Source organism: Muntiacus reevesi, chromosome 16 (assembly GCF_963930625.1).
Source record: "Muntiacus reevesi chromosome 16, mMunRee1.1, whole genome shotgun sequence".
Classification (NCBI taxonomy): Eukaryota; Metazoa; Chordata; class Mammalia; order Artiodactyla; family Cervidae; genus Muntiacus; species Muntiacus reevesi.
Genome location: NC_089264.1, coordinates 35,146,541 through 35,159,017, shown reverse-complemented (window position 1 = coordinate 35,159,017; position 12,477 = coordinate 35,146,541). Strand labels below are relative to the sequence as shown.

General features: G+C 38.7%; 1 protein-coding gene across 3 annotated transcripts; it reads left to right on the top strand.

The window, feature by feature from the left end:
* The first annotated feature begins 908 nt into the window (after positions 1-908).
* On the top strand, positions 909-12,091 carry MEPE (matrix extracellular phosphoglycoprotein). 3 transcript variants are annotated; one of them, XM_065907273.1, is made up of 4 exons: positions 909-962; positions 4,436-4,489; positions 5,508-5,600; positions 10,631-12,091. In XM_065907273.1, exons 1-4 carry the CDS (start codon positions 909-911, stop codon positions 12,089-12,091), a joined length of 1,662 nt encoding a protein of 553 aa, XP_065763345.1. The 3 variants fall into 3 exon arrangements, with proteins under 3 accessions (XP_065763345.1, XP_065763344.1, XP_065763346.1); XM_065907272.1 differs by having other exon boundaries at positions 10,628-12,091; XM_065907274.1 differs by lacking the exon at positions 5,508-5,600 and having other exon boundaries at positions 10,628-12,091.
* The last annotated feature ends 386 nt before the right edge of the window (positions 12,092-12,477 follow it).

Below are 12,477 nucleotides of genomic sequence, written 5' to 3'. Positions count from 1 at the left end.
ATATTTGGGCACCAGGCTGATAGCAAACAAGATTTCATTCCTCACAGTGGAGCTTGCTATCCTGGCAGATTCATTTAGTCTGTTATGAGTTGTTATACTAACTTAATGTTATTTTTAAACTGTTTATTTAAATGACAATAGCTAACCTTTATTGAGCACTTACTATGTGCCAGACTTTGTGTAAAGAGTTATCTAAGAGTTTTTTCATCAGATATAACTATAAATATTACTCACGTCTTACAAATGAGGTAACCAAAGTTTAGAGAGTTTAAATGACTTGCCCAGGGTCCCTTGGCTATTAAATAACAGAGCCAAGAACTCAAACATAAATCTCACTTTAAAACCCTAGTTCTTAATTTTGCTATACTTCCTCTCTGAGACATAGAATTCTGAGTAGATCATTGCTATCATCACACAGGTCCCTGAGTAAGCTGAACACACTTACAAAGGGCTAAAAGAAAACAGTCATTTAAAAATCTTTTTTCCCTCTCTTGTTCAAATTACATTTCTATTGATCTATCTTCAAGTTTACTAACTCTTTGCTTAATATTATTCTGAATTATATAAATAATTCAATTAAATTCTCTCTAAAGACAAAAGGGAAAAGTTTGAGCTGACAGTAGAGTAAATAAATATCTATAAATTCATTTCTATTTTGTTTTAATAATGTTGGACAATTTTCACATTCGCATTGGAATGATTAGACATATGAAAGCTCTTAAAGTTTCTACACTTAGATTTAAATTATATACAGGTTTTTTTTAAACAAAAGGAAATGGACTAATGGACTGCTAAGGGGATGGATGTTTATACAGACTTTTGTGTTTTATTTATTCTTATGGCTACAGTTCATAACTGACAATACTTTAGGATAAAATATTATTGTCTTTTTCTAGAGATTCTCAAAGATGCGAATCTTCTGTTTGGAACTGCTCCTTTTCAGCCTGACCCTGGCAGCACCAGTAAGCATTTACCAATTCAGTTGCACATCATATAATCTCTTGCTCTCTTTATCTATTTTTCCTTTAAGCAACATCTTTGTAAACTAGTAGCACTTAGCTAGTTCAGTTACAATAAAATACCAAACACAGAGGAAGTATTCAAGACTTGGCACAATGTCTGTCACCAAGGAGGCCCTCAACAAACATGTAAGAATTACAAGATGTCCACATATTGCCTTTGGAGAAGCACCAGAAAGAATATTTTCAAGAAAACCAATTGCCAGCCATAGTATTTCAATCAGCTAATGCCAATGAGCAAATATACTCAAATTGTAACATCTCAAAAGAGCTTCTGAATATTTTACCAAAATCTGAAAAGAGTTTGACTTGAATGCTCTATGGCTAAGCAACTAGACTGTATAACTGCAAGACCACACAAAGGAACCAGAGCTTTTCTGTAATTCTTGCAACATTCCAACACTGTGAGATCCTGCTAGTGATTTTCTCTTCATCAGCAAGGCTAAAGATGGAAAGAAGTTCCCCGCAGCTTAACCCAAATCAAGCTCCAGTTTCCTTCTGTGTCTTTTCTTCTCCTTGATTCACCCAGATGAACACTCAGGATGTGACTAACTCATCTTGTGAAAATGCTGAGTGTTACAGATATTTTCTGCCAAGGAGACACAGTGCTTATAAGATAATGCCTGAAAAACATCCTAACGTCTCAGGGTTGGAGAAGCGTGGAAGCAAGTGGTCATTCTGTTGTCAGAGAAGAAGTTGCATACAGGTCCCGAGTGAGTGGGCAAGCAACCACTGACAAGCGTGAGCCATGCCAACCGCTGAGGAGAGTAGGAGTTGAGAAAGCAGGTCCCCTCTCAGCATGCATGCTCTGGCAGTCCTGTGGGGTGCGTACGGCTTAAAATAGACATCTGCCAGGCCCAATACACAAAACTGACTTTGCTCAGTCAGGGCCACAGAGGCACGCGCGAGGCATGAGGAGGACGGAGTGGGTCCTGCTGACCCAGCTCAATCCCACCAGCTGCGGATGGGTCTATTTTGAGCAACACATTCCAAAGGACAGCTGGAGCGGCATCTCTGACCATTTTCCAGTAAATGTGCTATGTCAACACCAATCCACTGACCATTGGTCAAGAGAGGATGCCAGTCTTCTTCCTCTGAAGGAAACAAGGCCATCTCCATTTCAGAGCCACGTTCAAGGGCAGAACTGCCAAGTGGGTAGGGAGGGGGTGTGGGAGGAGGAGCGGTGCAGATTTCAAGTGAAAGAGGTTCGGCAAGGATACAGAGACTAATTTGGAATTACAAATAGCTATATGTGACGTTTTCTTCCAAATGGATTCTATTTGGGTAATTATCTAAATTATTCAATTACAGATCGGTGGTATCAGAAATCAGTGTATACTGAGCCACTTACCTATGTTCTGGATATATAATCCAATTTCAAACTCTAGGCGAGGAAAAGATTTTCCTCAATCTTCTGGCTGGATCTGAAAATGAAACCAACAAAGACAGATTAACAGGAGAAGAGCATACAAATTTGTTTTATAATTTTACAGGTACATGGAAGACTTCACAAGAGAATGAGGGCTGAAAGAAATGATGAGGGCAGGAGGTTTTTAATACCATTTAGACAAAGTAATAAGATATTGTGAAGAATTGACAGGACAAACAGGATAGGATTAGATAATCCTTATCTTCCTTAATTAGGAAGATTAAGATTAGTTTAACAAGATTTGTTTGCATATTCCCCTGTGCCATCTCTAGACTGATAAGAAATTGTCTCTAGTAAAAGGAGAATTTATTCCCTACCTTTAGGCAGAAAAGGGAACTTTTTCTACATGTTCTACTTCTTAATTGCCTTCAGCTCAAAATAATTTTTATGTCAAAAAGGCATATTTAGGGGACTTCCCTGGTGATCCAGTGCTTAAGACTTCGCTTTTCAATGCAGGGGGTACAGGTTCGATCACTAGTCAGGGAGTTAAGATCCCACAAGCTTTGTGGCCAAAAACTAAAACATAAAACAGAAACAACACTGCAACAATTTCAATGAAGACATTTTAAATGGTTCACATTTTTAAAAGGCATATTTAGGGGTAACATCCTTGTTTCCTTCAAAAACAAAATTTTAAGTGGAAAAAATAAAATATGATTGTTGAACCATGCAATTTAATTAATAATCATCAATATGCAATTAGACCATAAAGACTTTGTTATAGGTTACTTTGTTATAAATTCATGATTTATTATTGTGAACTATATTTAGGTTCTCTATACTATCATGTAAGTTTTTAACACGTTACATGTATGTTCTGTAAGAAGATACTGAATACCCCAAACTATCATTTCTTTCTTTTGCTTAATAGGTACCTATATCATTTTTTAAAATATTTTCTCTCTCCTATAGCCCCATTTCCAGAGCTACTTAAGCTTTTTTGATATTTCTGAAGAATGATACAGTGCTCTAAATTTATATGCACATGATCGTATAAGAACCAACAAAAGGAGGGGGCAATAAAGGGTAGAATTATAAAATATGCCCTTAGGGGATAAAAATTACTATGAAATTGAAAAAAAAAAGTAACTTTCTTCGGTTTTTTTGTTAGGTAAGATTTTGGATTTTTGATAGTGGAAGCAATGGAAAGCTTAATCGTTCATAGTGTCATCCCATAACTCACATTCTATAAAATACAATCTTTCAAAATGTCATTTTCCCTTTCCCTGAAAGAAAAACTGCCCAGGTGACTGGCCACAATAAAGTCCCCTCTCCAGTGTATTCCTTCCCCTTTGGTGCAGGGCTATGGTTTCACTCTTGATGGACCATCAGGAGCATCATATCCTAATTTTAACAGCAATGACTGAACTTATACCATCAATGCACATACAATCCACACCTCACTCAACTCTGATTTTAGTTCACTGATACCAAACACTCCCAGCATGCCAGGGAAAATTTTTCAGTGGATACAAATGACATTTAAGCTTTTTCACTTGGAGGGCCACCCCTCCCAACTCAGCTGTTCTCCCATACTGAACGAGGTTCTTAGTAGAGACAGCACTGTCTCCCTCTAGGGAAGGAAGGTCAGCACCCTCCTTCAATGCAGAAACAAATGTCATGTATGTGACCATCTTCTTTTGGCCAGAATCATTTTCAACACTGAATAACCCAGTGAGAGAAAAGGGTTTCTCAGGCGGCACACAGAAGAATCTTCCTGCCAACGCAGGAGACCTGGGTTTGGTCCCTGGGTTGGGATGATCCCCTGGAGGAGCAAATAGCAACCCACCCTAGTATTCTGGCCTGGAAAATTCCATGGACAGAGGAGCCTGGTGGGCTACTGTCCATGGGGTCACGAAGAGTTGGATACGACTGAGGGACTGAGAACTGAGCGCGGAGTGAGAAAAATAAAGGAGACATTTATTGTTTGAAGAAATGAGTGAAAGAAGAAATACTTGGTGATGTTTTATTTCTTGTTTCCTTTCAGACATTGCAACCACAGGCTGAGAAAACGAAGCAAGACTGTGTGGAAGAACAGAGGGTAAACAGAATTATTCTTCTCAAATACACCTCTTCCAACTCTATAAAGAGAAAAGTCAATATGGGGAAATTTTTAACTGTCAAAATATTCTTGTGTACCTAGAATGGAAATGGAAAATTACACAACCTACTTTTGGCACTTTTAATTCACACAATGTGTGATATAAAAGAAAAAAGCCTTCTGAATGGGAACTTGTTTCTCTTCATGTGATTTCTTCCTTCAGAGGGATAAAATTCTAGGATGTTGCTATTAGCAAACAATATTTTCCCATGCAGGTACATGAGAACAAAGTAATAAATGAGGGAGAAAACAAAGGGAAGTGAGTTAACAAGTCTTTATGAGGAATTCTCTGTACATGGAGTTAGTTTTTACATGCAACCAGAAAGTTAAACAAGAACTCTCAGCATTTCATGTCACCAAATTGCAGTTTACTTCTGCCTAGCAGGGTTTCTCCTGGCAGTCTCAGAAAATTCTGTTCTAAAAACTAACAATCTTCTGTTCTCTATCTTAGCTTAAAATTACAAAGGCAAAAACTACAAGCTTAAGAGCCTGAATGTTTATGCTGTGAGTTTTGCCAATTTGACATCAGCATGAATACTGTAAAATCCGCCTTTCTCCTCCTACCGCTGCCTTCTCCTACTTGAAAATATTACCAATTCTCCATTTGCATTGAAATTTATAGTAAAATTGATACACTCTGCGGAGAGAGCTGTTTGATACTCATACTCATCGTCAAGGAAAACCGACTTAGAGACAGAAACAAGCTGCTCTCTTCGGGAGCTGGCTGACATACGCCCTCCTGTGGTTATCAGAAGTACTACCATCTGTTAGATGCATAAGTAGACTTCACCGGAGTTAAAAATATCTTTTACTATTAAAAAGAGAGCCAGGCAAAAACCACTACAATATTGTAAAGTAATTAGCCTCCAACTAATAAAAATAAATGGAAAAAAAAGAGGGCCAGAAAACTTCTAAGTTAAAGATAAATCCACATTAATACAATGTTGTGTTTTTGTAGATAACGTACAAGGGTCACCATGAGAAACATGGTTATTATATGTTTAAGTATGCTTCCACCTCGTCTGGAAGGAAAAACCAAACTGATGTGAAGGTAAGTCGAATCCCAGTGATCCTTATCCTGAGCCAGCTCTGGATCAACACCGGGAGAAACTGTAAGGGAGACATTTACTTTTGTCTGGTCTGGAGTTTGTGTCTGTGGCTGGTGCTTTTGTCCTTTTCCCTGGTCCCAGGCTCCTGGAGCATCTCTGCTACGGACCTCTGGGTCCCAGAGTCTTCCTGACACAGACAGGCCGCCTCATGCCCTGGCCCAAACCCTGCCCTGCTTTAAGACCTGCCACAGCACATGTGATGTTGGTGGATGCCAGACACCCATGAGTTCTTCACGTTATTGCTTCTGAGTAAAGTAAAGTTTCTCCAGCACCACAATTCAAAGGCATCAATTATTTGGTGTTCTGCCCTCTTTAGGGTCCAGCTCTCTCAACTGTTATGTGACCACTGGGAGGACACATACTATACAGCCTTGACTATACATACAGACCTTTGTCAGCAGTGTAATATCTCTGCTTTTCAAACACTGAAACATTTGATCCTTTATAAGGAGGTTTTCCGGACATACTATATCATATGCTCTTATGGGGGGAGGGATTAGAAGGAAATCATTTTGACCTTTTTAGGAAAAAGCGACACATTTTAATGTCCCTTAAACTCATTCTATAGATGACACTATCTGTGTCAGGATGCTTGGAAGAGAAAGAATAAGCACTCTGTCACTGGAGTAAAACAATACTTCTTTTCACTCAGTCCCTTCTTGTAAATTCATTGGCCAAAGAGCTAGAAACAGTTTAAAATGCCATCAACAAAATGACTATTTACTCTTTTTCCCCAAATCTGGCTTCATTCCCCATAAAAGTAGCAGTTTCCCTTCAGAATGTTATTTTGTTCTGCTCAATATTCTTTAAATGCATCTCTAAGACTTAACATCTCTAAGACTCAGTGTCTTTTAAACTTATTAGTTGTAACAAATATATGTTGAGTGCTTCCTATTGTTCAAGATATTATGTGAGATAAATGATTGAGAAAACTTAACTCTTTCCAGGATTTTAGAGTTAGAAAAGAATAAAACATGCTTACAAAAATGACTATAACCTGAAAAAGAAAGTGCTATCTGAGTGATACCCCCAAAAGTCATGCTTTAGGGCTTGGAGTAGAAAAGATTAGTTCCTAAACTGGTGCTCACAGAAAGCTATATACTGGAAATAATTGAGCTGGAGGATGAGTAGGATTTGAGTAAACATTTGTGTGGGACTCTTCTCCATGAAAAGAATAATGTGAGCCAAGGCATGGAGATAGGAAAGCAGATTGGCCAATGGATGCGTTCACTGTTCAAACATCATACAATCAACAGTGCAATCAGAAGTCAACTGGCATAAGCAAATGCAAAATGATTGGCCATCATATACCACAATTTAGAAGTTAACTTTTTTATAAAAGAAATCTGTTTGATCTTTAAAGAAATTTACACAGTTCATTAGTATACATGTTACTGTTTCAAAAGCAGTAAAAGCATCAAATATAAAACAAAACTCCCCCCTTCAGAATAGGAAGGGGAAAAATTAAGAAGGGATTATTATAATGTACCTGTTTAACTCAAAAGTTTCTATTAGCAGTGAGATAATGAACTTGGTTGCAAAGGAAAGAATAGATGTCCAGGTAAAACTTTCCCAGATGCAATGTCTTAAGTCAAATGTTGAAAATACTTTTTATTCCAAAAAAAACTCATTATAAAGTTTTTCTATTATATTTTCCCTCATGAGAAAACCTTACTTATTTTCAGAATATACCTGCTATAAAAGATTAGTAAATAATAACTCCCCAAAATAAGTCATTTAGAATTATATCTTAAAAATACTACACATTGAAATGTTTGTGTACTGCATATTAGCCAGCTTTGTAAGAATAGAAGACACCTCCATAAATCATTTTTATCTTGACAGTTACCCTCTGCCTCCAATGTTAATAAGGTTTATATATAAAAGCAGGCAGACTTCCAAGTAGAACAGTACTCCTATTTGAGAACAGATCTGAACCTAGTGACGTAATAACAGTGACCTGCACATGTCAACCTGGAGAAGACAAAGCATTCAGTGAATATGGAGGAAACCTTTCCTTTCCCGGAACAGTTGTACATGAAAGAGGAAATAACCTTACCGACTGTTCTATCAGGAAAAAAGGGATACTAGTTACTGGTTGCAGGTTTAAAAAAATTGAAAAAAAATTTAGAATATCCTTAAGTGAAATGATCTGACATGAAAAGTAACAAGCAATTAGCTGATAAAATGTTCCAGGACAGACCAGCTGACCATAGGTCATATGTGTGAAGGATATGGGCTGGGAGGCTGGGACACCCGACTCTGTCTCTAACTGAATGCTGCATTTAGAGCTCAGATGCTATAGCCTCTCAACAGCAATATGTCTAATATAAAAGTTATCTTTTTTCTTGCCTTCACTTTTGCATGTCAATATTCTAGTTATTAAAGAAAAGAAAGAGAAGTCGCTCTGTCATGTCCGACTGTTTACGACCCCGTGGACTGTAGCTTATCAGGCTCCTCTGTCCATGGGATTCTCCAGGCAAGAGTGCTGGAGCGGGTTGCCATTTCTCCTTCTATTTGGGCACCAGTAGAAGGTTTTTCTTTGTAACTTTTCTCTTTGGTGTAATCCTAATCCAAGTGATTACATCTCATTCTCAGACACTGCAGCAGACTCCTAACTGTTCTTTCTTAGCTTGATTCCTCCTTGTTACTCTCTTGCTCATACACCATCACTGCCTCCCCATCCTCTATAAAATAAAACCAAATTCTTCTGCCTGAAGTTCTGACACTCTGTAGGTCTGTGCAAACCCTGACTGAATACGAGGTCTCTGCCCTACCACATCGCCCCCACACTTCATTAAACTCTGTAGGACCACTACCTCTGCCATTTAATAAGTCACCAGGTACTGCCTGGAACATAAAACACCAGCCCAGCTTCTTATATGTCTCAGTCTCTCAATAAGTATCACTTATTTTGATTTCATGTTATCCACCAGTTCAAAGGTTTATGTAGAGTGTTGTAAATTTTAGCTCACCTTTTAGCTTGAGGTGGAGGGAAAGTATGCTATTTATTCTGCCTACAATAGTTCTTTTGCTCAAGAGCTCCCACCCATGTGTTAATAAATGGGGAGGGAGTATGCAGAAATTAATTTAAATTCAACCTATTTAAATTAAGTTTATCTAATCTTTAACTGTTCAGTCTCTTTTGGATAAAAATGCTCAGATCCTCACTTCCGCCATCTCCCCCTAAGATGGCAAGCATGTATATGAGGGAGTCAGGTATGGCTTAACACCATCCACTACAACGTGGCCAGGTTACTCAGTCATGTCCAATTCTTTGCGACCCCATGGACTGTAGCCCTCCAGGCTCCTTAGTCCATAGGATTTTCCAGGCGGGAATACTGGAGTGGGTTGTCATTTCCTTCTCTAGTCCAGTACATACCATACACCATATGTACAAACACAGCTCATACAATAGTGGAGAGGAAGTCACGGCATCCTCAGACACAAAAGGGATAATACGGCTTGCCTTGCCACGACACTGGCCACAACAGCTTAGGGCCAAACAGTACAGTCTCAGGGTGATGGAGGGCACAGTGGGGATTCAGCCTCTCTTGGATCTCATGGACAATGTAGATCCCTCTTTGTCTGCATATGTCTCACATTATTCCTAGTATATATGCTCCATCTAAATACATTGCTCCTTTTAGAGCCACTTCACTCCCTCTGGAAAGCTCCTGAAAGCTCTCAGATGCTTCCATATCTAGCCTGTGCCACAGAGAAAGAGGGAGTGGGCAAAATCAATTTCAGTCCCTCTTCTTCCTGACCACATTGTTCAAGCTTCTTGCACCTTGGCTGTACCTCAGGTTTGGTAAGGTGCTGTCTGTCTGTGAAGCAGCATCCTTACAGACCTTCTCCCTGAAAAGGAAAAATTTAGATACAAACATAAACACTCTTCTCTCCACTCTATTTTTCATCCCATTATTCTCTCAAGGGCTTTTCTTATCTGGGCCTTGACTACATAAACTTATGATCTAGAAGAGTAGTTCTCAAAGTGTGGTTACAGGCCAGCAGCATCAACATCAGCTGCGAACTTGTCATAAATGCAGATTCTAGAACCTCACCCCACGCCTATAGAATCACAAACTCTGGCCATTGGGTCCAACAATCCTTGTTTCAGTAAGCCTTCCAAATAGTTCTGATAAGTGCTAAATTTGAAAACTATTGATCTAGACTATCTAATTTGGTTTGTTACATGACAAAAGAGGAAGAAAATAAAGATAATGATTACCTTCTCAGACAATAACTAGGGTCACCAACAGTTGTTGCAAGATCCTTTGTTTAAATATCAGAAGCTTAGTAGTACCTACATTCTTTTATTTGTATATCCTCTGTAAAAAAAAAAAAAAAAGGAAAAAGAAGAGAGGGAAATATTTATACATTTGAAGACCAGGGCCAAAACAAAGAGAGAGAATAGGGGTGTGGGGAGGGAGAGAGAGAGAGAGAATGAGAGAGAGAATAATCATGTTTGAAAGATGAACTCCATTTCACTTGAAATGTCTCACTGGTCACAAGGTGAGGACCACACTCTGTCTTCCTTAAATTCAGATCCTCCTTTAAAATCAGGCCCTAATCTATATTTCCAAATTTACTTCTCTTATTTAGGATTATCCTTTTTATCATTCTCTTTAGGCTTTCTCTACTCCAGCCTTATAGTTTTATTCATAATTTCTTTCAAATATTTCCTGTTTCCAAACATTTGAATATGATACTTATTCTTAGGATAGTGTCACCATTTTCCTTTCATGTATTAGAATCTCACCCACTCTTAAAGCCTTGTTCATTCTTCTTTTTCTGTGAAACCTGCTTTGGCCATTTCAAAATTCTCTCTACCAACAAATCTCTTTTGAGTTAAAAGACTCTTTTTATTAAGTATCTGGTGGGGTTTTAAACATTATGGCCTAAGAATTATTAAATTTTAAAAGTTTTAACATAAAATAATCACTTTATATTGAAAATTACACTTTAGCAGGAAGAAAAAACCAAAGGTATTGCTCTTCCCCATTCTGGCAAGAGAAGTCAAGAACCAACACCTAAAGAAAACATTGTCCAGAAAAAAGAGGAAGACTTGTTCCTTCCTGGAACCAATGAAAATAACAAAAGCACAAAATCTCAAAATCTTTCGGGAAATAAACAGTCAATGAATGAAGACTACAGTATCAGTAGCAAAGAAAATGCCCACAGTGACCTAAAGATGTCCATTTATCCTGAATCGACTGGGAAGCGTGGGGCTGAGGACAGAGACATTGCTATCCGCAAGCTACACAACCAAGGATACGGCACAGCTCTCATCAGAAATAACGTGTACCACAGAACGGAGCCCGGGACTGTGACCGAACTCGTGGGGAAAGAAAACAAAGATAACAAGCCCAGGAATGTCCTAGGCAAAATTCCAGCAGATGCCAACTATGCTAAAGCCCCCTCACAACTTAAGAACCACCAAAGAGATTCCCAAGCCCAGAATATTCCGGTAAAAAGCAAAACTACCCACCTCATCCAACACAACATGGACTATCTAAAACAGCTCCCCAAAGTAAAAAAAATCCCCAGTGATTTTGAGGGCAGTGGTTACCCTGATCTTCAAGGGAGAGGAGATAATGATCTCTCTCCTTTCAGTGGAGATGGTCCACCTTTCAAGGACATTTCTGGTAAGGCAGATGCTATAGATCCTGACCGAGAAGGTACAGATATTCAAACAGAGCTTTTCAGCCCAAGTGAAACTGAGACCACTAGCCCTGATGCAAAAGGACCAGGTTATAATGAGATCCCAGAGAAAGAAAGGAATGGCAGAAAAACTACTGGAACCAGGGGTAAAACAGCCCAAGAGGCAAATACTGCTGATGTAGGCCTAGTGGAGGGCAGCAATGACATCATAGGTAGCACCGATTTTAAGAAACTCCCTGGGAAAGAAGGAAACAGAGTGGATGGCAGCAGCCAAAATGCTCATCAAGGGGAAATAGAGTTCCACTACCCTCATGTACCCTCAAAAGACAGAAGAAAAGATGGCAGTAGTGATGGAGCTGAAAGTACTAATTATAATGAAATTCCAAAAAATGGCAAAGGTAGCAGCAGAAAAGGTACAGAACATTCTAACAGAAATCAAGAGACCTCAAAGGAAAAACAAAGATTTCCTAGTAAGAGCAAAGGTCAGGGCCAGTTCATTCCTTCTCGTGGTCTTGATAATGAAATTAAAAATGAAATAGGTTCCCATAATGGTCCCAATAATGAGGAAACCATAATAACACACAGCAGGAAAAATCATTATGTACCCCACAGACAACATAATTACACACGGAACAAGGGTGGGTCACAAAGCCAAGGCACCTGGGGTTACAGGAACTCCCATCCCAATAGGAGGCTTCGCCCCCCTAAAAAGCATGACAGTAGTGAGTCATCTGACAGCGACAGTTCCAGTGAGAGTGACGGTGACTAGAAATTCCCAGCAGGATAAAGATTTGAACTCTTAGTCATCAGTGACTTAACAGTATAAAGGGGGCCCACTTAATAGCAGCTCAGATGAAGGACAGAGTCAGGAGTTGAATAAGCCAGGAGACCTGGCCTCTTGGGGAGAACTCTTGCTATCTTAATGGTCGTAGTGTGAAATCCTCATGATGTTTTATGAAATTTTATTCAAAGTTATGATGCTTTTTTAAGGAAAAAAATTCATTAAGGATTCATGGAATGGGTAATATTTGAATAGGTATCATTTAAAAATAGGTTGTGAGTATCACAAAACCCTTTGTTGTTTGCTCTGTAGACATGAAAAACAATATCTCTTATATGATAATCTGTAATTAAATGAACTGTAAGAAAGTCTGT

Bases quoted from the DNA above. Each gene is read 5' to 3' on its own strand.
- MEPE (XM_065907272.1), top strand. From the start codon at position 909: ATGCGAATCTTCTGTTTGGAACTGCTCCTTTTCAGCCTGACCCTGGCA. The intron at 4,490-5,507 runs GTAAACAGAATT...GTGTTTTTGTAG, and splicing joins ACTGTGTGGAAGAACAGAGG to ATAACGTACAAGGGTCACCA. The intron at 5,601-10,627 runs GTAAGTCGAATC...ATTACACTTTAG, and splicing joins AAAACCAAACTGATGTGAAG to CAGGAAGAAAAAACCAAAGG.